This window comes from Phyllopteryx taeniolatus, chromosome 5 (genome assembly GCF_024500385.1).
Source record: "Phyllopteryx taeniolatus isolate TA_2022b chromosome 5, UOR_Ptae_1.2, whole genome shotgun sequence".
NCBI classification, from domain to species: Eukaryota; Metazoa; Chordata; class Actinopteri; order Syngnathiformes; family Syngnathidae; genus Phyllopteryx; species Phyllopteryx taeniolatus.
This window is the reverse complement of record NC_084506.1, coordinates 2779076-2803558: the sequence shown is the minus strand read 5'-3', so window position 1 is coordinate 2803558 and position 24483 is coordinate 2779076. Positions and strand designations below refer to the sequence as shown.

The 24483-nt window shown below is 41.7% G+C and overlaps 2 protein-coding genes across 5 annotated transcripts; both read right to left on the bottom strand.

Moving 5' to 3' along the window:
* Window positions 1-418: 418 nt before the first annotated feature.
* Window positions 419-7402, bottom strand: b3gnt9 (UDP-GlcNAc:betaGal beta-1,3-N-acetylglucosaminyltransferase 9). The gene is made up of 7 exons (XM_061772960.1): window positions 7138-7402; window positions 6062-6341; window positions 5864-5983; window positions 5291-5626; window positions 3026-3252; window positions 2675-2930; window positions 419-2608 (listed from the first exon to the last, which is right to left on the bottom strand). Exons 2-7 carry the CDS (start codon window positions 6164-6166, stop codon window positions 2264-2266), a joined length of 1389 nt encoding a protein of 462 aa, XP_061628944.1. The 5' UTR covers window positions 6167-6341; window positions 7138-7402; the 3' UTR covers window positions 419-2263.
* Window positions 7403-9306: 1904 nt separating this feature from the next.
* Window positions 9307-24452, bottom strand: bbs2 (Bardet-Biedl syndrome 2). 4 transcript variants are annotated; one of them, XM_061773425.1, is made up of 18 exons: window positions 23617-23761; window positions 23021-23154; window positions 22377-22604; window positions 20324-20449; window positions 19246-19308; window positions 18168-18245; window positions 17524-17628; window positions 15575-15661; window positions 15332-15467; window positions 15067-15206; window positions 13148-13268; window positions 12865-13036; window positions 12266-12395; window positions 12030-12149; window positions 11707-11844; window positions 11011-11123; window positions 10615-10763; window positions 9307-10442 (listed from the first exon to the last, which is right to left on the bottom strand). In XM_061773425.1, exons 2-18 carry the CDS (start codon window positions 23135-23137, stop codon window positions 10336-10338), a joined length of 2130 nt encoding a protein of 709 aa, XP_061629409.1. In that variant the 5' UTR covers window positions 23138-23154; window positions 23617-23761; the 3' UTR covers window positions 9307-10335. The 4 variants fall into 4 exon arrangements, with proteins under 4 accessions (XP_061629409.1, XP_061629410.1, XP_061629412.1 ...); XM_061773426.1 differs by having other exon boundaries at window positions 23021-23178; window positions 23617-23634; XM_061773428.1 differs by lacking the exon at window positions 23021-23154 and having other exon boundaries at window positions 23617-24452.
* Window positions 24453-24483: the final 31 nt, after the last annotated feature.

Below are 24483 nucleotides of genomic sequence, written 5' to 3'. Positions count from 1 at the left end.
TGCATCAATCCAGTCACAAAAAAGTGAGGGGTGACATCTCATGCTAACATCCTCTGTTGCAAATACTATTGTCAGTCCAAAGCCTCTAGTCCAGGTGTGTCAAACTAATTTTTGTCATGGGCCACATTGCAGTCACGGTTTCCCTCAGAGGGCCGTTGACTGTGAAACCATATAAATGTTTGGTCACCTCATAATATTATTACATACACACAACAAATTGATGGCTACATAGTTTTGAAATCAGAAGTCAAGGATAATAGTTTTTTCAACTATTGTTCAAGTTACTGTAAGCACAAAATGCTTGCAATGTCTCAACGATACTATTTATTGTTATTATTTTATGAGAATTTGAGCAAGAATCATGGAAGTTGACACAGATGATTTGCTTTCGCAGGCCACATGAAATGACTTGGCGGGCCAGATTTGGCCCCCGAGCCTTGAGTTTGACATCTGCTCTCATCTATTAAAAATCGGAATTAAAGAAAGGACCTGTCATACTTGATGAACTGTGGGAAAAGATAATCTATCTATCAATGTCAATAGTTTGCCTAATGTGACTGTGCCATAAATATTACTTTTTCCATATATGTAGATATCTTTATTTCAACAACAACAAACACATTTTGCAATAATTGTTTGAACACTTCAACGCTTTGTAACAGTCAGTCCAGCAAACGTAAACATGGCTGAAGTAATTCACGTGGTACAGGGTTAACCTTAACTCCATTCACTTTTCATCAGTTTGTCAAGTTGCAAAGGATGGATAGGAGGATGTTCTCAACTCTCGCATCTTACTGAGTCCCATTATCCCAATAATCAGGCCCAATTTAAGCATTTCCTCCCTTCCAATCTTCTTCACAGCTTTTCCTTAAACAGGCTCACCGTTTTTTTTTCTGAGCTCATTTTCAAGTCCCTTTACTTCCAACGCACTGTCCTCCAGTTCTCCTTGTCATATGTCCAAATCACCACATCCGTGCTTCTTGTACTTTCTTTGAAATTTGAGTTACTCTCTAGTTAATTTCTGCAACACCGAGCTTCCTTCCTTCAAGTGGTGCTACTTCCAATATGTCCATCATGGCCAGTCTAGCCACTTTTAATGAAATTCCAAGTCTCCCCTTTTTCCGATCAAAGATAGAAAATGCCAGATTGTCGGATATCCCTAAAAGACAATCCTGAGCGATTATCCTGTGGTGTGGGGTGTATTTTACCTTCCCGATTTGCTCAGAAAACGGTTAAGGCCGACAATCGTACAAGTTAAACCTGTTAAATATTTATGATTGCAAATTGTTATGTGTGTGGTCAGCACCAAGTAAGGCTGAGCCACAAACTCTGTGATTGTGATGTGACTAGTAACAATAGCCAGTCCAGTATATGCGCAACCTACTACCACAATCGTGGTGAATGGCAAAGGGGGCCGTGACAAAGCAACTGTAGGGACTTTAAACGTCTACAATGTTTTTTTAGCACAAGATGTCACCACAGAGCCACCAAAGATGACAATATTCAATGTTTAGGCTTTGTTTGTGTTTACATAAATCATATATTTATATGCTGTAAATAAACGATATACATGTTTAACTTTTGTCTAAAGACACCAGCCATAAAGAAAAGAAAATTTGAGCAAGTTTGGCTTCACACAATCATGTAATCAAACATGGTCGTTATCGTAACACACACAGGAAGTCAGCGATCCCTTTTCCAGGTTTGGTCATGTGACATTCCACGTATAGCGGATTAGGAAGCGACCTGAAGATAGCCACAATACGAGGAGCGACTGGTTGTGTTGAGCATTTGTATAACATGTCTGCACTCATTCATCACAATAAAAATGACAAGAAGAACCCCACTCTAGTTACCAGACAAACTAAAAGTTAGCATAGCTTGCTCTACTCCTCTCGCTTTGTATTTTCTGGCAGTCTGGATGCCCTGTTTAATCAACTAAACCAAATTTTGTGATGCATTTTAGCATTGTGTGTTTATATGTAAACAATGACAACACAGTTGTAAGACATTGAAGACTGTTTCATACCAACCGTGCGACAGCAGTCATTTGATGTTACATTAAATACTAAGAGCCTGAATGTTTTCTTAATGCCTCCTTAAGGTAAAGAAAACAAAACAAAACAAACTGAAGCATGTTTGTCTATTTTAAGTTCTTTTTGCTCGTCTGCCGACTTGGCTTAGGTGTCGTGACTGATCTGTGCTTAATTCAGGCCTTTCAAGAAGCCTGTCTTATTTTATTCTACATCTTCCCTACAGGAAGTTAATCATGCGTGACAAAGACCTGCTTCTCATCATAGTCAGTCTCCCCTTCCCCTTCTGAATCGCCCATCCTCCACTTGAATGATCCTGATGTCGGTCTGGTCCTGTTGTGACAGCTCAGTTTGGGGTCATGCAGCAGGTTCCACATGAGCCATATCTGGGGCACAGTGAGGCTGTGAACCACCATGAGGTCCCGGTAAAAACACGGGTCGAAGGTCTGGAGGTGAGGTGCTGCTGATGGACGGGGAATGCCGAATGTCCGAAAACCGTGGTGGCGCGATGGCTTGATGCCGATCAGCTGGAGGCACATTCCCAGAAACACATCATCGATGGGGAACAGCTCCACCTGGAAATAAAAACAATCAAAACGTGAAGAAAAAAAAGTTGTAACTTTGTATAGTGTCAAAAATACCTGTTGACAGGAAGCGCTGAGTCTCCGTGCTGTATACCCAGACATGACAAAGCCCCCTCCACCGGCATAAGATGGGTATAAAGCACTGCCGTACACAAACTCTGGCACATAGTACTTGGAAGTGCGGCGCCGAATGGGTTTGGCATTGACAATTATATCCCCAATAAAAAGATCATTGTCTGACTTTTCACCTTGCAGCATCTCCAGGATGTTCTCTACATTCACATAAACATCAGCATCCCCCTTGAAGATGAACCTAGACGACAACAACAGGAAACAAATGAATCATGAGAAAATGAAGATGAGAAAGTTTGGCGTTTCTTGGTTCATGTTGATGGGGATAACACTGACTTGACGTGAGGACAGGTGTGGTTGACCCATTCCAGAAAGTGGGTCTCTTTTAGGGTCAAGTTGAAGAAGGTGTCTTCAAAGTCCCACAGCAAGATGTCCTCAAAGGTTTGACTCTCGTAGGTCAGCAGCTGATCCCACAGAGGCAAAGCAGTGCGATTCTTGGGGACCCCCAACAGGAAGACAGTACGAATAGACCTGCCTTCTTTACCCCAGGTCCTACGTACCACCTGAGGTAATTGAAAGTAGAGAGAACTTTTATTTTGTTTAAAAACAAACGAGTAACCCATCTATCCATTCGTTTTCAAACACATATCCCTTTCAGGGTGGAAACCAGCCACTTGGGGCACAAGCCAGTGTATTTCTCGTGCTGGTCCCAATCCAATAACTGACAATTGACTTCCATACAGGATCGGTCCGGCTCAGGTTAACAAACACCGCCAACAGTGCTGTTGACCTACAGGGTGCAGATGGAAATTGGGCTACTGTTGGTCCAACAGAAGAGGCGAGTGATCGGTTAGGCTATACAGACAGAGAAGAGGAAGGTTAAGAGTGTTGGAGTGAGAGTTGGAACATTAAATGGAGACACAAATGAGGCGAAGGTAGGGAGCTGCAGATGCAGAGAAGAACAGATCTTTAGTGGATGGAGAAGTTGAGATGGAAGGCCAGCAAGGCTAAAAACATTGGAGGGGAGTTCAAACTTCCAGATACTGAAATGATCTGGATAGGAAGAGGAATGGAATTGGGGTGATTCTGAAGGTTGTGCAAAGAATGTTATTGAGGTGAAACGAAAGTCAGACAGGGTGATGATCATAAAGCTAGAAATTGAAGCTGTGATGATGAATGTTTTCGGTGGTTACGCCCCACAGGTGGAATGTAAATTGGAGGAGAAGGAGACGTTTTGGAGTAAGCTGGGTGAGGTTGTAGAAAGTATTCCTCAAGGGTCAGGAGGGGTGATGGGAGCAGACGTCACTGGGTATGTTGGTGAAAGGAACGGCAGTGAAGGAGGTGAATGGCAGGTTTGGTGTGATGAAAAGGAATTTGATCGGACACAGGTTGTGGATTTTGCTTTGATGAACAAAAGAGACAGGAAAACAGGGTGACATACAAGAGCCGAGGCAAGCGCACACAGGTGGACTATATTATATATGTAGACAATGCAATTTGAGAGATTATGGTGTAAAATGAATGTGGAGGTGAGAAAAAGAAAGGGTGAAAGGTAGAGCTGAGGATCAAACTGTGGAATTTAAGAAATGAGGAATGTGAAGACTTTACAGATTTGAGGAAAGCTCTGTGTTGTCTTGAGGAACTGTAAAACCTGGGTTGATCCAGCAACAGTGATTAGGGAGACCGATAGGATAGTGCTTGGTATATCATCTGGGAAGACAAAGGAGGTAGAGACTCGGTGGTCAAGTGAAGATATTTGGGAAAATGTACCAAACAAGAGGTTAGTGAAGAAGAGATGGGTTGGGGTCCTCGCTTCCCAAACGTTTATTGAATGTTGTTAAAAGAAAAGGTGATGTAACACAGTGGTAAACATGACCCTGTCCCAGCTTTTTTGGAACGTGTTGCAGCCATAAAGAGAAATTAAGAGAGCAGACAGGAGTAGAAGGAGAGGACACGGGAAAGGTCAAACAGAAAATGTATGATGAATTTTACGAGAGGTTGGACACAACGGAAACAGTAAAGGAATTAGCTCGATGGATGAAGGATGTTTGGCATTTTCCATCCATCCATTTTCTGAGTCGCTTCTCCTCACTAGGGTCGCGGGCGTGCTGGAGCTTATTCCAGCTATCATCGGGCAGGAGGCGGGGTACACCCTGAACTGGTTGCCAGCCAATCACAGGGCACATACAAACTAACAACCATTCGCACGCACAGTCACACCTACGGGCAATTTAGAGTCTTGAATTAATGCATGTTTTTGGGATGTGGGAGGAAACCGGACTGCCTGGAGAAAACCCACGCAGGCACGGGGAGAACATGCAAACTCCACACAGGCCGGGCCGGGGATTGAACCCGGGTCCTCAGAACTGTGAGGCTGACGATCTAACCAGTCGGCTACCGTGCCGCCTGTTTGGCATTTTGTTCTGGAAATCAGTATACACAATCTTTTGGCTAAAAACAGCCTGCTACATCTGTTCATTGAATCAAAAGATTAGAGGTGTAGCAATGGTCAATTCTGTTCAGTAGGTATAGAACCAAGAGGTACATTGAATAACTGGATGAGACAAAAGATAATAGACAAAAAATAATCTCATTGTTTACCTGCCGCTTATCAAAATCTGCAGCTACAGATTTGACTGCAATGAGCATGTAGAGCTGATGACTTTCTCCAGCTTGTTGGGATCCTCCCAGCTGACATTTCTGTGGTTGATCTATGAGCAGCTGGAAGTTGCGGTTGTCCTTGTCTCGCAGATAGCCCACAAAGTCAAAGAGCGGCATTGTCGGCAGGGGAGCACCGGTCATCTTGGTCGGCGTGATGCTCTTCTGTCGAGACTGAGACCTTCCTTTGGGTTTAGACTGAGCTTTGGACTTGGGCTGAGGGCGTTTTGGCTTGTGTTCACAGGGAGGTAGCTGAGGCTCAGAGGGCCTCACTGTATTCTGCTCATTTGGACAGATAATGACAGAGTACATTCATTGTACTTTTAGACATTTAACATTCAGCGGACCAGTACGGGTGACATTGTTTTCTACAATCAAATTGTGTTCGAGATTCTAACAAAGCAAACAGCCTCATGGAACAGATTGTTGAGTGTAGTTCGTTTGTGGATAGTTACGGGGGTGCATTGCAGAGCTGTACTTTGACTCTTCCTAAACCCTTGTACAATCCTCTCTTACCGGCCGGGACTCCTGGGCCACTCTGGCTCCGTTGGTTCCCAGCAGACTCCGACTGGAACTGGTGGGGCGAAGGATCTCCAGCTTCCATGCTGGCTTGTCCCACCCAGAGGACAGAAGAACCTGGAACATTGAGACAATGAGAAAGGGAGCTTTGTGTAGGTTAGTTTCTTTGTGGTATTTGATTCCATTCGGGTCTACCTGTCGCAAGTAGAGCAACACAGAGAAGAGCACCAGTAAAAGAATCGTGCAAAGCACGTCTCCTTTTAAGTAGCATCTCCTTCTCCTCATCATAACCATCCTCATGTAGCTTCACTAGCGTATTGAACAGGGGGTGAAGTAGCACGAGATCTCTGGAGCATCTCTGCTTGGAGGACTTCACCATTTGTCCTACACAATGTATCTTTTTTGTATTTTTTCAGAGTCCAAACAGCAACCATCAATCCTCATTGTCCTCTTCTCCGCAGCCAGCACAGGAATCCTGACACAAACAGAACAGAGCCACAAGAGCTGGATCAGGACAATGCAAAGAGCAAAGAACCAGATTTGAGTCAAACTCTCAAACAAGCAATTTGGCTGGTTGTACAAGTGTAAAGCCACGCTGTTCACGTTCAGTCCTGTACATAAGGCTCTATCTGTCGCATCCTTTTGGTACTGCTCCACTTGGCACCAATGGAAGTGGACTACACCCCCCACCCCACACACACAGACTTTTACATTTCACAAGGAAATTAATGCTCTATTTTGATTGACAAGCTCTTGTTTATTATTGTCAGTGGTATGTCACTGCATGAAGGCATTTTTTTTCTTATACAGGATTTTTAAAAAAATATATATTTCCTATTTTTCCAAATATCACCTCTATTCGTTCCAATAACTGAAATACTGTTAATAACTACATTAATCGGAATCACTGGTCAACTCCTCAAAACGTGTACAAATTGGTGGAGGGGGCGTGTCTGCTGTTATGTAAGTGAACACAGTATTCGTATCCGGGTGCCGTCTAATTAACGGAACAATGTGACAACAATACATTGATAGTTTTGGGGGAACGCATGCAAATGTAAACGACAAAGTGTCTTGATATGGAACGTCTAATTGTCACGCTGTAGAAGGGAACGTGACAGAAAAGTCCGGAAAACTCGCACATTTAAATAATCCAGCTGTTTTACAAAGTCAACAACTGCTCCGTTTACTGAAAACAAAGTCAGTGTCAATTGCATGTATGTATAGAGTAAAAAAAATAAACAAATAAAAAAAGGTTCATTCAAACTTACCAAAGAGGACGGAGGAGGTAGAAGAAAGTGGTAACATCTGCACGTACTGCGTCTGAACACTGGCGCTCATGTTGCCTTCAGGTGCTGTGGAAAATGTGCGACACTAGCACACCATCGGATACATATTGAGCGAGCATTGAATATCTCGAGCTAACATGTCGTTTTGGATTGCGAAATACAACATATAAACTAGACGTTGGAAGGATGAAAAGTGATTGCAGACGCATTAGCTTCATAGCGCCGGCAAACACTTAAACTTGGTGGAATACCGTGTTGAGGTTTATAAAGGGAGGACATGAAGGCAGCATCATCTGTAACCGAACCACGTGGCTGAAATTCGAAGGAACAGTCCTCAGAAGTGAAGCAGACAGCACAATGGGGGTTTGGGGGGTGAAAGGAGTGAGTGGATTGAGCAAAATCACACATTCGTCTCCATAATGTCATCGGGTTTGTTCTGAACGCCCAATAGAAGAAGTATAGAAGTGGAGAACGACACGACTGCATATTCTTCAGTCTGCCGAGTTGTCTTCTGTGCGGGCCGCACAAGTTTTAGATGAGTGAGACTAGGGTAGAATATTCAGATATTCTGGCCCACCCTCCCTTGCAGAATTGTTTTAATTCAGCAAAAAATTGAGCGTTTTCGGGCGTGAACAGACGTTTAAAGGTCATGCCACTGCATTTTAATCGGATTCAAGTCTCGACTATGACTAAGCCACTCCAAAACCATCATTTTGCTTTTTTAAGCCATTCAGAAGTTGACTTGGTGTGTTTTGAGATCGCTATCCTGCTACAGAACCCAAGTGTGCTTCAGCTAGACGTCACAAACTGATGGCTGAACACTCTCCTTCAGGATTTTCATGGTTCCATTAATCACGGAAAGTTGTCCAGGTCCTGAAGGATCAAAGTAGCCCATCACCCTACCACCACCATGTTTGACTGTTGGTATGATGTTCTTTTTTTCTGAAACGCTGCGCTACATTTACACCAGATTTGACAAGACACACACCTTCCAAAAAGCTTTCATCTCGTCAGTTCAATAGGATGCTCTCCCAAAAGTCTTGGGAATCATGCAGATAGTTTTTTTTTTTAACAAAAGATGAGCCTTTATGTTTTTTTGGTCAGCAGTGGTTTTCGCCTTGGAAATCTGCCATGGATGCCATTTTTGCCCAGTCTCTTCCTCATTGTTGTGTCATGAACACTGATTTTAACTGAGGCAAGGGAGGCCTGCAGTTCTTTAGATATTGCCTTCCTGAATTATTTATTGCTGTTCTCTTGGGGTAATCTTGGTAGGTCAGCCACTCCTGGGAAGGTTCACCACTGTTACATGTTTTCTCCATGTGAGGATAATTGCGTTCCCTCTATGGTTCGCTAGAATCCTGAAGCTTTAGAAAAGGCTTTTGTAACCCTTTCCAGACGTATAGATGCCAATTACTTTATTTCTCGACTGTTCTGGAATTTCCTTGGATCGTGTCATTTTGTTGCAGCTTTTTTAGATATTTAGTCCAACTTGATTTTGTCGGCACGGATTCTGTTTAAGTGATTGTTTTGATTGAACAGGTCTGGAGGTAATCAGGCTTGGGTGCGATCAGTGAAAATTAACCAAATATTGTGATTGGCCACAATTAATTCATGATTTAACAGGGAAGGGGGCAGGTACCTTTGAATAATTAGTTTTCCCTTAATAAGGAAAAAAATCTAAAAATAGCATTTTAAGTTCACTTGGGTTATATTTGACTGATATTTATATTTGTTTGATGATCTTAAACGTTGAAGTGGGGAAACTGCAAAAAACATATATATATATATATATATATATATATATATCCATTGTAGTCCTATGTGAATGTAACATCCAACAGTGTACTGGACTACGAATGATGGTTTTCCTTCTTCGGTCGTGACAAAGTTTGTTGGTAGACAGAATGTAGACAACAGGAAATGTGGCTGGTCCAGTGGAGCTGTGCCATGCCACATGTGATTCACAGATGTTGAATAAACAAAAGCCAGTGAAGGAGGAGAATGCTTAAGTTTTTTCACTGTCCTTTTTTGCACACTAATCCCTACGTCCATCTAGCAGTGGAAGAAACCGCTGAGTGAGCCAGATCATCGGAAAGACAAATCTTTCTCTTTAGGATGCCTCGCCAAAGTTATGGAACAGTTACACAAAGCTTAAAACATTGGTTAATTTAATCTTCACAATAGGACAATAACACATTTTTAATCTAAAAAAGTAAATACATCATTGGTGATCTGTGACACTGAAGTCATGCATGTTTTCTTTGGGTACAAATACATTGTGCTAATATACACAACTACAACATTGCTCCCAGTGGGCCTCCTCCTCTTAAAATGTGACTGAGTCGGTAGAAGTCAGTGCTTGCTTGCAGTATATGACATTGAGCCACAATGAAGCATTTCTTTTACAAATGTGCAACACAACACGGCACACTCCTTAGGCCTTCGGCTTAATCACTAATGACTTTTAAAACCCAGTTCGGTTTCTCATTTCAACTAGAAATTCCCTCATAAAGTTGCATGTGACTAATGACACGTCATACAGCTGGAATGACAAAACAAGCTAGGAATTGAGGATGATAATGCTGGTTAACGCATCACAGGATATCATAGCGTGACTGTGCAAATATGCCCACGATAGGCTGGGGATGCATTTTAAACAATCGGGTTGGACGCTTTGGAAATGAACTATTTTATTTGTTTGTTGAATATTTGGGATGACAATATAATAGAGCTCCACACACAAAAAAAATCCCCTTTGATTATGTTTGAATCCAACTGGTCCACCATGTCCTTCAAACATTTAGCACTGACCAGCACAGAAAATCATTTATGTGATGGTTGACTCTCAGCATTCCCTCTCAAAAATTGTGCTAGCCAGCTCCCACACCGCACTGTTTACACAGTTTTCTATTCTAGCTGCTGTCTCATAAACACTCCTCTTGGTTTAAAAAAGCAGCTACACTAGCTAAACACAGCACTTGACTGACATGGGTGGATCTCAGCAACCCAATCTAGCACATATTCAAGTTTCACGATTGTTTGTTCGATTGTGCTGAATTGTCTTGGCAGGCAACCCCACAATCCATTGTGTCTTCTCATCTTTGTGCCGGTGAAGGATGACTAGATGGTTTACAGTAGCGATCCCGACTCTTTGCCTTAATTGCCTTCCTTGCATCACTTTCAAGAGGCGGACACTCCAGCTCTCATGACCCTCAAGAGTGCACTGACATTATTGCTCTTGATGGCATCCCGACATGCTGAGATGACTTGGTTCTTGGGTTTACCCACTGAAAGAGAAGCACAGATGGAATGATGAGAGAATTCGGAATAAAAGTACCTTTGAAGACTTAAAATCTCTCGTACTTTTATTTTCTAGCTGGAATATGTGCAAAAGTTGAAACATCATTCATTGTACAGCACACAGATATATACAGAATGAAATCCCAAAAAGCAGCCTACGTCGGAGTCGACCAGCTCGCTGGATTGCCTGGTTGACAGACTTGAGGCAGGCCAGCAGCGCATTATGATTATTTGAGCGAATCTTGTACTCGCTGACAAGATCTCGGTTTAGATCGTATAGCTCTCTGTAACGCTTCTTCATAGAAGTCCTGCCGAGGAGAAAAGGCATAAAGGCAGAGTGGAAATATGGTCGAGGATGCTGAAAATGGTTGAACAAAATTTTGATAAACAATCTGGCTTGATGATGCTTAACAGTATAACTCTCTAAAAGTCATGCTTTCAAGATTAAGTTTGGGGTACCTCAAGATAAAAAAAGAAGAATTTTGAAGCGAGAGGTTGGGTTGAAGAAGTAAGGTCAAAGGACTTCTTATTATCCTATGAATATTGGAAACTCACATGTCACCCATCAAGCGAGCATCCTCTGCTTGCACCAGCATGTTCTTGATGTAGTTGGAGTGGTCAGCCATTTCTGCAGTTAACTTCTGATGGACAGCGTGGAACTCATCTACCTAGTGGACACATTTCAGGTCCTCTTTTAAATACACGACAGCAACACGACGTCACTGCAGGCCATATAGAGAACTGATTAATTTTTACAGACACACACAATCTTTGGGACTTCGTGAAAAGTTAGTACAAGCCATCCCTCATTTTTTTGCGGGGGTTAGGTTCTGGACCACCCCCGCAGTAGGTGAAATCCGCAAAGTAGCGTGATTATTTATACCCATTTTAAAGCTGTATGAAACTCCCCACACTCTTATTAATCTTCCCCGCACCACAATTAACCTCGATCAAACATACATACAGTAATGCACAGTAGTACTGTACACTATGTACATTTTATTCCTTGTATTTTTATGACAGTTTTCATTTTTTAGGCAAGGAAGGATTTTTTTTTTAGCACAAAATAATTACAGCGTACACTAAAAATCCCACGATATGGGGAATTATGCGCGATATGAATCCGACATTTTTTTTTTTGCACTGCACTAAATCTGTGATAGGTGAATCCGCGATAGATGAACCGCTATACAATGTACAGCATACTGTATTTGTATTTTCTTTTCTTTATTGGAGACATCAAATCCAAACCTCAGTGAGTGTAGTCTGAAGCTCCTCAAAATAAGTTGGGAAGTCTGCCTCTGCTGACAGTTCCTCTATTGCCAGGAAAGAGGCCAGCGATTGGACCAGATCTCCCGCCAGGTCGATGTCGTCTGTTTGAAGAGTGATCTGTTTGGATAAATAATCAAACAATTGCTTTTTGTGATTTATTTGACACAAAAACATGTGGTTGACCATTGTTTTGTCGTTTTGCTTGACCTGATGCCTAAAATAAATGTTAGAAATGTTTGATAAGACAAAAAAATCATCTTCAATCAATATTTTGTATTGTTACTGTAGGTGTGTCTGTTTACCTGTCCGTTAGCGGTCATACCGATGGACAGCAGTCCCCCTCCCCGGAGTGAACTAAAAGTAACATCAGGACTATCTACACCCTCAGGTAGCAGGAAGTTTTGATTCAGCCACATTGCGACCTGCACACGCACGCACACGCACACACGCACGCACGCACGCACGCACACACACACACACAGTTTTGTTAAGACCGCCCTGAGGCTTGGATTCTCTCAATAAGACACTCTTCACATACCCTCTGTGGCCGGTCATTGATGGTGAAAGTGACTCTTCCGGTGGGGGGAGGGGCTGAGGGGTCGATTGCGATGTCGTACATGGAGAAACGGGGCAGCTGTCGAGTGATTTCAAACACGTGGAACTGGGTGCTGAGGGTGACAAAATAGGACTGAGGTAGGTGGTGAGGGACAGGAAACAACTGCAGTCACTTTATTGAAGACAAAAATAACAATTACATAATATAATGCAATTGTGTGTACACAAACACACGCAGTGTAGGTAGCACGGTGGATCTGCCACACAGTTCTGAGGACCCGGGTTCAAATCCTGCCTCTCTCTCTCTCTCTCTCTCTCTCTCTCTCTCTCTCTCTCGCTCTCTCTCTCTCTCTCTCTCTCTCTCTCTCTCTCTCTCTATATATATATATATATATATCACCGACAAAATAAATCTTTTTCTCCTGAGGAAATGAACATAAACATACAGGTAGTTGCAACTGACTGCTGATGTAGGATCAGCAAACTAAAATCTCGCTCTTTCCACATTTTAGTATAATAATATAACACCCCAAGTCTGACAGCTCATAGTAGTGTGACTAAGCTCTTGCACACACATCCTACCTGGTTTTCCCACCAACAAAGGCCTTGACGTGCAAATCTACTGGTACGTCTTTGGGAGGGATGATGGGGACTCGAACACAACCTGACAGGTTCTGGACACTGGGGTGAACAACATGGCTCTCACCCTCAAAAATGCCTTCTGCAAAGATGAGCACTGCACGGATTATGGTTTCTGGAGAAGATGAAGAATTTATAGAAAGAATATTCATGTTTAGTCCAGCAGGATGTCAGACAAAACATGAAGTACATACACATTCTTAGTTCAAGCGCTACTAGATGATACCATTTGGTGTTGTGATGCTGAGCTCCACATGGGCTTTTTGGACCTCAGTTGCAGCTCTTACTGAGAGCGCTGTTTGGAGCTGAGTGTTGGCTGGAATCCCACCTGTGCTGTCTGACACACCCTGAAACAACAGGACAGCTGTTGTGTATCATAACGGACAATTAAGAGACATGTGTTTGTCTTTAAGAATCTAAACTGTGTTCCAAATCAGTATGAGAGTGAGCCCACTTTGAAGGAAGGTTTTCCTGAGGAACATAAACGTTGAACAGATAATTATGTAGTAAAAAGCCACAGCTGAACAGCAGAAATGTGTTTATAAACGCTGGGCTCTGCGGAATACCAAAAAACCTCTCTCATGCTACAGATGCTCCATGTATTGTGTAAAACTGCATTTTGGCCACCCCAAACTAAAACCCAGAAAACAAAAGATTTGTGTGTACCCTGCCTCTCGCCCAAAGATAGCTGGGATAGGCTCCAGCACGCCTGCAACCCCAGTGAGGATAAGCGGTACAGAAAATGGAGGCATGCATGGTTGTTTCAAATGAGTTTGTTGTACTGCCAAAGGCATATTGCTTGCTATGATGTCCGCCAGCCAATGGCTGAGCTGCACTATATTTGTTTACAGAGTAAACTAGTGATGAGAAGTCACTTTCCTACTATGTTCCGTGTGGGATCTTAATTTGCTTCTGGACTGTACCAAAAAATAAAAAAATCTGAATAGGAATACAGCGGTATTTGGAATCTTGACAGAATGAACTGATAGAGGCAAAGTATAACCGACTGTTACGTTGAAGCCGTTCTTTTTTTGGAAGCCATATGCACCCATACAACTACTGTACAGTACAAAATTATTGCTTTGTAGGTTTTAAAACGCCCAGTATAGTCCAAAGTTAGTGTAAATAATTATAAAAAAAAAAAAAAACACGTTTCATATTTTATCCAAACATACCACGCCGGTGTGCTTGGTCTTGGTGACATTATTGACATACAGTACTCATCATAGGCAAGTTGCTTTCATGAGCTGCGAGGAATTCTTGTACTTCCTAGTTCCAAATCCATTGCCAAAGACAACAGTTTGACAAAAAAACAAAACAAAACTGTGACTGTACCAAAAATAGCATGTTCCAGACTCCAAAGACTGCCATGCGCCGCTCTCTCCCTCTATGGGCAATAGATAGAACCACATGGCCACCACGTCAATGCCCCACATTCAACATGGCCACCATAGAGGCACTGGAGGTACGTCTTTTGGAATTTGATCTATTCATATTGTGTATCTGTGACCCGTAAATACGTCAGTCCCATTCTCTGCGTGCATTGCACCAAAGCACCAGTAAATGACAGCGGCCAATTCTGGAACTGACAGACTTTGTCAAGGCATTTTAAGTAACAAATGGAAATGTCTGTTTTATCAAGGTTCCACTGTACATTTAATTTTTTACTAGCTGTCTGCTAGTAAAAACTTTTGGGTCCCGACCCCCTACTTGAGAATCACTGTACTATACTATATTGTCTATCCTCATTTGTTGCTGCACCATTTGTTTTCAAATATCCGATGCTTACCGCAACATTGATGCTAATTTTGTTAGCTCGTCTATGGTGTTCTGCATTAAGCGAGCAGACTTTATGTGTTTTGATTAAATATGCATGTAATTTGTTTTATGTTTAAATTCCAATTGAGAATGGCAATATGTTTAGCCTCTTTTTTTGTAAAATTGTCACCAATCGGCTTGTGAAGTTCACTGCCACCATTTAGCACTCGTAACTCCAATTTATATATATATTTAAAAAAAATAATCCCCCCCAAAATATTTACTGAGCAACAGCTCGTATCTCAAAAAAATCATAAGTCACTCGGGTCACTCATAAGTTCAGGCACCATTGTATATAATATTAGTGACTGCATTTAAAATGTGTACCTTAGCGTTCTCTTCATAGTTGCGGAGCTCAAGCAGTAGATTTTGTCTGCGATGGCTCAGCTCTCTAATGAGGTCCTGTTCAGCACTGGAGTCCATAAGATTGCCTTTCAGCTCTTTTCCAGCAGGCAGGTAGCCGCGAACTACAATATGCATGCCAAAAATGCATTACCTTTACACTACAAGATTAAAGAGACTGTTCACTGTAATTGTCTTCAAGTTTAGTCATTTGCCAATCGAAAGTTTTGACAGAGAACACACAGCACACCTTCTCCCTCTACAGAGGCGCATATAAGTTGTTTCTGCCCATCCAACCTGTAGTCTCCCTCCACTACTCCGGCCACAGAGGAGGAGAAGTTGTCTCTGAAAATGACTTCGCCTGTGCGGTCGCTTCGAGCATCAATCTGGAGCAGCAGAGGAATGTGAGGAAAGAGGGTGGTGATGAATGCATTAATGTGTCCAGTAACACTGATTTAATGGTGCGAGAAGATCTTAACGCTAAGATGCTGACCTTTCCATTGGACCAGCCAGTGATGAGCTCCACAACCCCATCAGCATTCAAGTCAAAGGCATGGATGCTCATTGCGTGATTTTTAGACTTTGTTGAGAAAGAAAATAATTATTAAATAGAAAAAAAAACAGTTTGACATATTTAAAATATTAGGGATAATAAAAGGGCATGTAATACATTCTACTGTTTACTGTAGTGTTTGTAATAATAAATTAAATATTCACAAATATACTGTACATAAAGTGGGTACGGAAAGTATTCAGACCCCCTTAAATTTTACACTCTTTGTTATATTGCAGCCATTTGCTAAAATAATTTTAAGTCATTTCCCCCTCATTAATGTACACGCAGCACCTCATATCAACAGAAAAAAACAGAATTGTTGAAATTTTTGCAGATTTATTAAAAAAGAAAAACTGAAATATCACATAGCCATAAGAATTTGGACCCTTTGCTCTGACACTCATGTTTAACTTGGGTGCTGTCCATTTTTTCTGATCATCCTTGAGATGGTTCTACACCTTCATTGGAGTCCAGCTGTGTTTGATTATACTGATTGGACTTGATTAGGAAAGCCACACCCCTGTCTATATAAGACCTTACAGCTCACAGTGCATGCCAGAGCAAATGAGAATCATGAGGTCAAAGGAACTGCCTGACGAGCTCAGAGACAGAATTGTGGCAAGGCACAAACCTGGCCAACGTTACAAAAAAAAAAAAATCTGCTGCACTTAAGGTTCCTAAGAGCACAGTGGCCTCCATAATCCTTCAATGGAAGACATTTGGGACGACCAGAACCCTTCCTAGAGCTGGCCGTCCGGCCAAACTGAGCAATAGGGGGAGAAGAGCCTTGGTGAGAGAGGTAAAGAAGAACCCAAAGATCACTGTGGCTGAGCTCCAGAGATGCAGTCGGGAGATGGGAGAAAGTTCTAGAAAGTCAACCATCACTGCAACCCTCCACCATTTGGGGCTTTATGGCAGAGTGGCCCGACGGAAGCCCCTCCTCAGTGCAAGACACATGAAAGCCCGCATGGAGTTTGCTAAAAAAAAAAACACCTGAAGGACTCCAAGATGGTGAGAAATAAGATTATCTGGTCTGATGAGACCAAGATTGTTGGAGAAATTGTTGGCCTTAATTCTAAGTGGCATGTGCGGAGAAAACCAGGCACTGCTCATCACCTGTCCAATACAGTCCCAACAGTGAAGCATGGTGGTGGTGGCAGCATCATGGCGAGGGGGTGTTTTCAGCTGCAGGGACAGGGAGACTGGTTGCAATCGAAGGAAAGATGAATCTGGCCAAGTACAGGGACATCCTGGACGAAAACCTTCTCCAGAGAGCTCAGGACCTCAGACTGGGCCGAAGGTTCACCTTCCGACAAGACAACGGCCCTAAGCACACAGCTAAAATAACGCAGGCGTGGCTTCAGAACAACTCTGTGACTGTTCTTGAATGGCCCAGCCAGAGCCCTGCCTTAAACCCAATTGAGCATCTCTGGAGAGACCTGAAAAGAGCTGCCCACCAATGTTCACCATCCAACCTGACAGAACTGGAGAGGATCTGCAAGGAGGAATGGCAGAGGAACCCCAAATCCAGGTGTGATAAACTTGTTTCATCATTCCCAAAAAGACTCATGGCTGTATTAGCTCAAAAGGGTGCTTCAACTAAATACTGAGCAAAGGCTCTGAATACTTATGGCTGTGTGATATTGCAGTTTTTCTTTTTTAATAAATCTGCAAAACTGTCAACAATTCTGTTTTTTTTGTCAATATGGGATGCTGTGTGTACATTAATGAGAAAAAAATGAACAAATGATTTTAGAAAATGGTTGAAATATAACAAAGAGTGAAAAATTTAAGGGGGTCTGAATACTTTCCGTACCCACTGTATAAAGTAATATTATACATTTGCCTGATTAGAGCTGCATTATGAAACAGGTTTAGTGAATTACCTTGATCCTCCAGTACCGAGAATTGCGATCATAGACTCCCACAGTGCCATTTGCCAGGGCGTAACCAAATCGGCTACTGTGCATGTGACACAGTGATGTTACTGTCTACATGGAGAATAAAAGCAAGGTAAAATATTGTACATATCATAACTCTCCTCACTGAAACTGATAAATGTTGACAGTGGAAAGAAAAAATAACTTTATAACCATTTGCACAGTTAAATAATACCCTGATTACCTCATTTAGCTACAAGAGTCAAATACCAGACAGAACTAATTTTGACAACGTGCTGTTCTACAACATACTGCACGATGATAACTCTATATTTGACAGTGAACATCAGAATTGAGTATTATTATATTGGGACTCATTAAATTGTGGAAGTGGCCATAAAGCTGTGGCTGTGTTGGTGTATTAACTCCTACTATAAAACAAGAAATCATTGAAAAAAAATCAGTCTTGATTATATATGGTGAGGACTTGGTTGAAGACTATCAACAACATTTTAGTTGTTTAATGCATTTATGACAATTTAATTGCGCTACTAACTTGTTGTTGACATATATTAACATCTTGTATCCTTTGAATAAATTGTCGCTACTGCAAAATGATAAAGCGAGCCAACTACAGTGAGCGTATTTACCTCATTTTCGGTCATCTCAGACACAAGCTCATCCTCTTTGAAAACCCTGATGTCAAAATCCTCAGATCCAACCAGGAGCTGCAACATGGAAAAGGCATGGAAAACCAAGACAACACCTAAAATCCATCAATAATCAAACAGCAATCCAGGCCCTTGTCAGTGCAAATGAATATCAGCTGGTTCAGTCCTAATTGATGGCCTATAAAAAGGTTTCATTGCCGAGGTCTAAGTCAAGACGCATCTCACGATGGGTAAGAGCAGAGAGCTGTCTCAAGACCATTGCAAACTAATTGTTCCAAAACATAACGATGGCATTGGTTACAGGCGCATATCTAAGCTTCTGAATGTTCCAGTGAGCACGGTTGCGGCCAATCATACCAACATACATTTGCCTCGATCAGGTGCTCCTCGCAATATTTCTGACAGAGGAGTGTACAAAATAATCAGAAGAGTTGTCCAAGAGCCAAGGACCACCTGTGGAGAACTTCAAAAAGACCTGGAATTTGCAGGTACAGTTGTCACAGTTGTGAGTAATGTACTCCGCCGCCATGGCCTGTATGCACGCTCACCACGCAAGACCCCAGTGCTAAAAAAAAGCATGTCAAAGCTCGTTTAAAGTTTGCTGAACAACATTTGGACAAGCCATTAAAATACTGGGAGAATATAGTCTGGTCAGATGAGAGGAAAATTTAACTGTTTGGATGCCATAGTGCACACCACGTTTGGAGGACAAAAGGCACTGCACATCACTTTCACATCATTATTACAAACAACTTAATTTGTGATCTTATTTATTCTACTTTCTTTGTATCTATGGATTACTAGGGTTGTTCCCAACATCTGGTGAAATTTTCAGGTCAACAGCACCTTTGGAAATATATTTAATGAGAAAAATGGTGACGTGTTAAATACTTATTTCACCCGCTTGATCTGTGTGTGTGTGTGTGTATATATATATATATATATATATATATATATATATATATAACTATTATCTATAGCTGTGACAGCTCTTGTTTAATAAATTGGAGTCCAAACCCAAAAGCCATGGAGGGGTCTCAACTGCGAGAGGGCTCACCTCATTTTTGCCGTCCCCAGTGAAGTCACAGAGCACAAGTGATCTCACATTATCTCCTGTTACCTGGAAAAAAAAACATACAGCATAAATTTCAGGATAAACTAAGTAATTACTTGAAAATCTAAATTCACAATGTAGATATAAGAATGTATCAAATGTTAATTTATTTTGAAAAAAACAACAACAACAGTCTATTGGAGATACCCTACATTGGCTAAAGTATTCGCTCACCTGTCTTGACTCACATATGAATTTAGGTGATATCCCATTCTTAATCCATAGGGTTTACTATGACATCTGTCCTCCCTTTGCAGTTATAACATCTTAAACTCTTGTGTGATGGCTTTCAACAAGGTTTAGGAGTGAGGTCATGGGAATCTATGACCATTTTTTCAGGAGCATATTTGTGAGGTTACACACTGATATTAGACGAGAAGGACTGGCTTACATTCCAGTCGAAATCAACCCAAAGGTGTTCTATCAGGTTGAGGGCAGGACTCTGTGCAGGCCAGTCAAGTTAATCTCTACCAAATTCTCTCATCCATGTCTTTATGGACCTTGCTTTGTGCACTGGTGCACAGACATGTTGGAACAGGAAGGGGTAATCCCCAAACTTTTTGACTGTCCAAAATCTCTTGGTATGTTGAAGCATTCAGAGTTCCTTTCACTGCAGCTCAGGGGCTAATATTTTGGACATTTCCAACTTTATGGGAACAATTTGGTCCCTTTCTATTCCAACATGTCTGTGACCTCAACCCTATCGAACACTTTGGGATGAATTAGCGCGGAGACTCAGAGCAAAGAGAGCAAAAAGCTAGGCCTTCTCATCCTACATGAGTGTGTAACCTCACAAATGCGCTTCTGGAAAAACTGTCATAAATTTCCATAAATTCACTCCTAACCATTGTTGAAAGCCTTCCCACAAGAGTTTAATATGTTACAGCTGCAAAGGGTGGACTGTCATATTAAACCCAATGGATTAAGAATCGGATATTACTTAAATTCATGTGACTCACGGCAGGTGAATGAATACTTTTGTCAATACAGTGTATACAGTAGATTCTTTCTCAGTTCTTACAGTCCAAAAGAGGTCGTTGCCTAGAGAATCAAAGCCTTGTAAGGCACAGTTGCCGCCGATGATGGCAAGAGGATTTGGAATGTCCCCAAGTTTTCCCAGAACGATTGCATTCGCCCCATCAGACACCTGCACATATATTCACACAACCACAAACACACATTGACAAACAAAACATACACAAACCAGACACAAAATTAAAATAAAGACCCTGCTTGTGTACAGAGTAGGGATGTAACGATATCTACATCTCACGGTTCGGTTTTAGCACGGTATTAATCTCACGGTACGATAATTATTGGGCTATCGTGGGAAAGCTCACAGTATTGCAAAGAGACTCACGGTATTGCAGGAAAGTTCACAGTACAGAACCGAAAAACCTCTTTTGCTTGCTCTTCTTCTTGACTCTTGCCGAACCCTTCTCAATAGGTTTTAGTAGTTTTTGTGAAAAAGGCAGCTTCAAATCATATATTGCCCTACACTTCTATCCCCGTCCATCCAATGTTTACATTCATATACTCTACCTCCAAAACGGTATTATTGCTCCAGCAATAATATATGCTCACAATAATAAAACCTTCCCTTGAGAAATTGTTTGTTCAATAATTTAACAGTATTTACTGTATTGTCATATTTTTTTTACTATTTATAACATTAGAAATTGGATACTGCCTACTAACAGTGATTTATTTGCTTAAGTCCAAAAATTCAAGTGGAGTCATAAACGCAGGAGAATTTTTAAACGGATAAGAATCCTTAAGTTTCTTTTCTGCGCTTAGTGATATTGTAGGATGATTTTTTTTTCTGAGCAGCCTCTATACTATGTTTAAATAAAAAAATGTGGACATTTCATTTGAAGAGAGGGAAGTATGTCAGATTTATTTTTGCATTGATATCTGTATTTGTATGGAGTAGACCTATTTTATTATTTCATTTTTGGGACTACTGTAATGTGTTGGCGGAGGGATATGTTGTAACGGGGAGTTAGAATCCTTATTCTCTCTCCGTGTGATGTTCTTTCACCCACGACCTTTGACTTGAGATAAACACTCACTAGTATACCACTAAAGAGTGCTGCTGTTACAATATGCTTAATTAATTCGGCAGATCATCTCTTCGAGGGGCAGCTGTGGTGGCGGCTCGTGGAGGGCCGTCTAGCGGGGCTTCCCGGTGGCGGCGGCCACCGGCCGGGAAGCGGCTTCACGAAATGGAGGTCCCCTAGCAGCCGACGCCGGCCTGTGGGTCAGCGTTTGCTGGGCGCAAACAACAAGGTGCCTCTCCCCCAATCGATTGCGACGTGGCACTCAGACCGGCAGAGCGGCTACGCTGTCGGCTTGGGAGGGACTTAAAGCAAAGAGTTCTTTCTGCATCCCTCCCAACGCCGCCTTTTTGTCACGTTGGCCACTCAGCCAATCAGTGTATTTTTTGTGACATACCCACTGGTCCCATGGGTTATACGTCCAATCCGTTGCGTTTATACTCTTAATGAGGAAGGGGAGCGTTGTAGTCTAGCTGTTCCAGCCTGGCTAAGCGGTGTGGCTACGTATAGCCAGCCCAAAACTAAATTTTAAACGGCTCATTATCTTATTAAGAGACAAGACTACGACAATATCGAGGTACTTTTAATTTCGCGATATCGCCGTATCGTGAATATTGTTACATCCCTAGTACAGAGTGATAGGTTTGATCAAAATATGAGCAACTTAATCGACAATTTCAGGATAAATGATTGACTTGTGGAAACAGACAACTACTCAGTGGTAATGTAAACAACAGCCAAAAGTTACACCATTTGTCAAAAGTTTGGAGACACTTTCACTTGGTATTGGATTTTTAAAAAACAACTTTTGACTAGTAGTGTACACCTCCACAATCTAATGAGTTTCAATACAAGAGTAATATTAATGAGTGTGTACCTAAATAACAATAATAATAATACAAGAGGGTTGTTAATTCTTGGCAACATTTTATACTGTATTGGTATCCCATTAAATTATTGGTTATTGTGCAACTTATGGGGCTACGGCTGTTGATATAGTGCATACTTTTCACGAACCTCTTTGTAGAATATATCTGTATTGTCATGAACATCGTAAGCCAGCAGGTTGGTCTGGGATCCCACCAACAGTGTGTCACCAGCGGCGTTTGGGCCCAGAGTACCCGCAGTCAGACAAGTGACTGCATGGTTGATGTTGAGAAGAGAGATGTCCGAATCTTGAGTGCTTTGGCTCAGTCGGTGAGATGCGGGTTTTTGAGCACGAGTGTGAGGGTTGTGAATAAAAACCTTGTAAAGAGCACAAAAGGTTGAAGGGCCAGAATGAAAAAGTATTCTGTAGCTTCGCTATCAATATGAGAGTTTTAAAATCAATGCATAATCTGAAATAATGTAAAAGGCAAAACAAGTTGAACAGCCTAAAGCAGGAAAGGGCAACGCAACAAAATGGGGAATCAAACATCCATGCGTGCATTTTTTTTTATACACCTTGTCTTCGTTAGGGTCACGGGTGAGCTGGAACCTATCCACCTATCAGAGCACGTTCAACAAGCATTCACACTCACAGGAGAACATACAAACGCCACAAAGGAAGGCCGAAGCCAAGATTCGAACATGGGACATATTGACTTCGAGACAGACGTGCTAACCACCACTGCATCGTGTTGCCCATAATCCAACATAGGTTTTAAATGTTTAATGTGCACCTTTCCGGCTTGTGTGGCTGCAGTGAGGCACGGGTGGACCCCATCAAATTTCCCTACAGTCACCATGCGAGGGTTAATCTTATGGCTCAGCTTGAGAGTGAAAATGGGGACCAACATGATGCATATGTTCCCTCCTAAACAAGACAAAAGAAAACCACCTGACATGCATTTTAGGGTTAAATTGGGAAGATGAAAAAGATCATAAAACACAACAAATGTTCATAGCCACGCATGTTAACAAGTGACCAGTAGTGATTTTGCGACACTAATGTAATTACGAGCTTTGCCCAAGGCAGTAGAGTTCTGTTGCCTAGCAACAAAAAAGTGCCAAACCTAAACTCGTTCGACAAGCGATAATATCCCGTCGTTTGCTCAACAGAACGATTTGTATACTTAAATGAACCAGTGCATAGCTCTTTGCTATGAAACAACCGGATATCAATACATAATACTGTAATAAATATTTCAGGAAAGCAGCATCGCCATTGCCTGAGACGTAAGAGGCTAGCATACGGAGCTCATAAAATGCCAGTTTAAGTGTTACCGGAAACCACGACTTAGTACGGCACACAAAGAAAATCACACTGCATACGGACCTGGCACCCAATTCGATCAACAAATGTCGATTTGTAATTTTGTACCAAACGGGATTCAGTACTAAGACAGTACATTAAGATAATTATAAGATTTGCTATCCACAACCACTTCCGATCAGTGGCTTTCAAAATAAAAGTCCCAGATAAACTGGGGAAACAGCTCGAGCTTTTTCTCAGGTCAAATAACTGCAGAAAACGTGGAAGTGTCAAAGCAGCAAGGCTTATTTGATTTGATTTGTGGTTTATCTGCCATTCCAGAATCGGAGGACATTTTCTGTCTCCCGCCGCACCTGCCACTCGATTAAATTTATTTTTTTTTAAATCTGTGCACAATATACAGAAACAAACAAAATGTAACTGTAGCTTTAGTAAAAGTAATTCCCAAGTATCATTTAAAATACCAACTAGCGCTTGAAAAAAGTAGGCCTTAAGTAGCAGAGCCCATTTTCTCTTGAGAAATCGGAAAATAGTACTCTTAACAGTACTGCATAATACATACTGTATTTCTTTGAATTGTGTTTATGGTGGTACATTAGGATAAATATCATATTAAAGGCTGTAAACATTCCCATAACAAATCTCTTTAACTCTTGTTGACAGTCAAGTCTCTTATTTGGTCATGACCTTGGCTGACCTGATCTAAACTGTGCTACAACAATAAAATAATAGCATTTGTGGAATACTTCACCCATTACGATTCGTGCCCAAGATTGTGGGAAGTCTGCATCATGCATAAGCGGGCCTTACTTATTCTCAAAGCGTTCAGTAAATATTCGGCACTGCGACGCAATGTTTACTGTAACTTCCTGTCATTGTCGGTTTCACATGGCCTTTCTTTCCTTGTCTGGCCTGCATGCACTGCAGTAT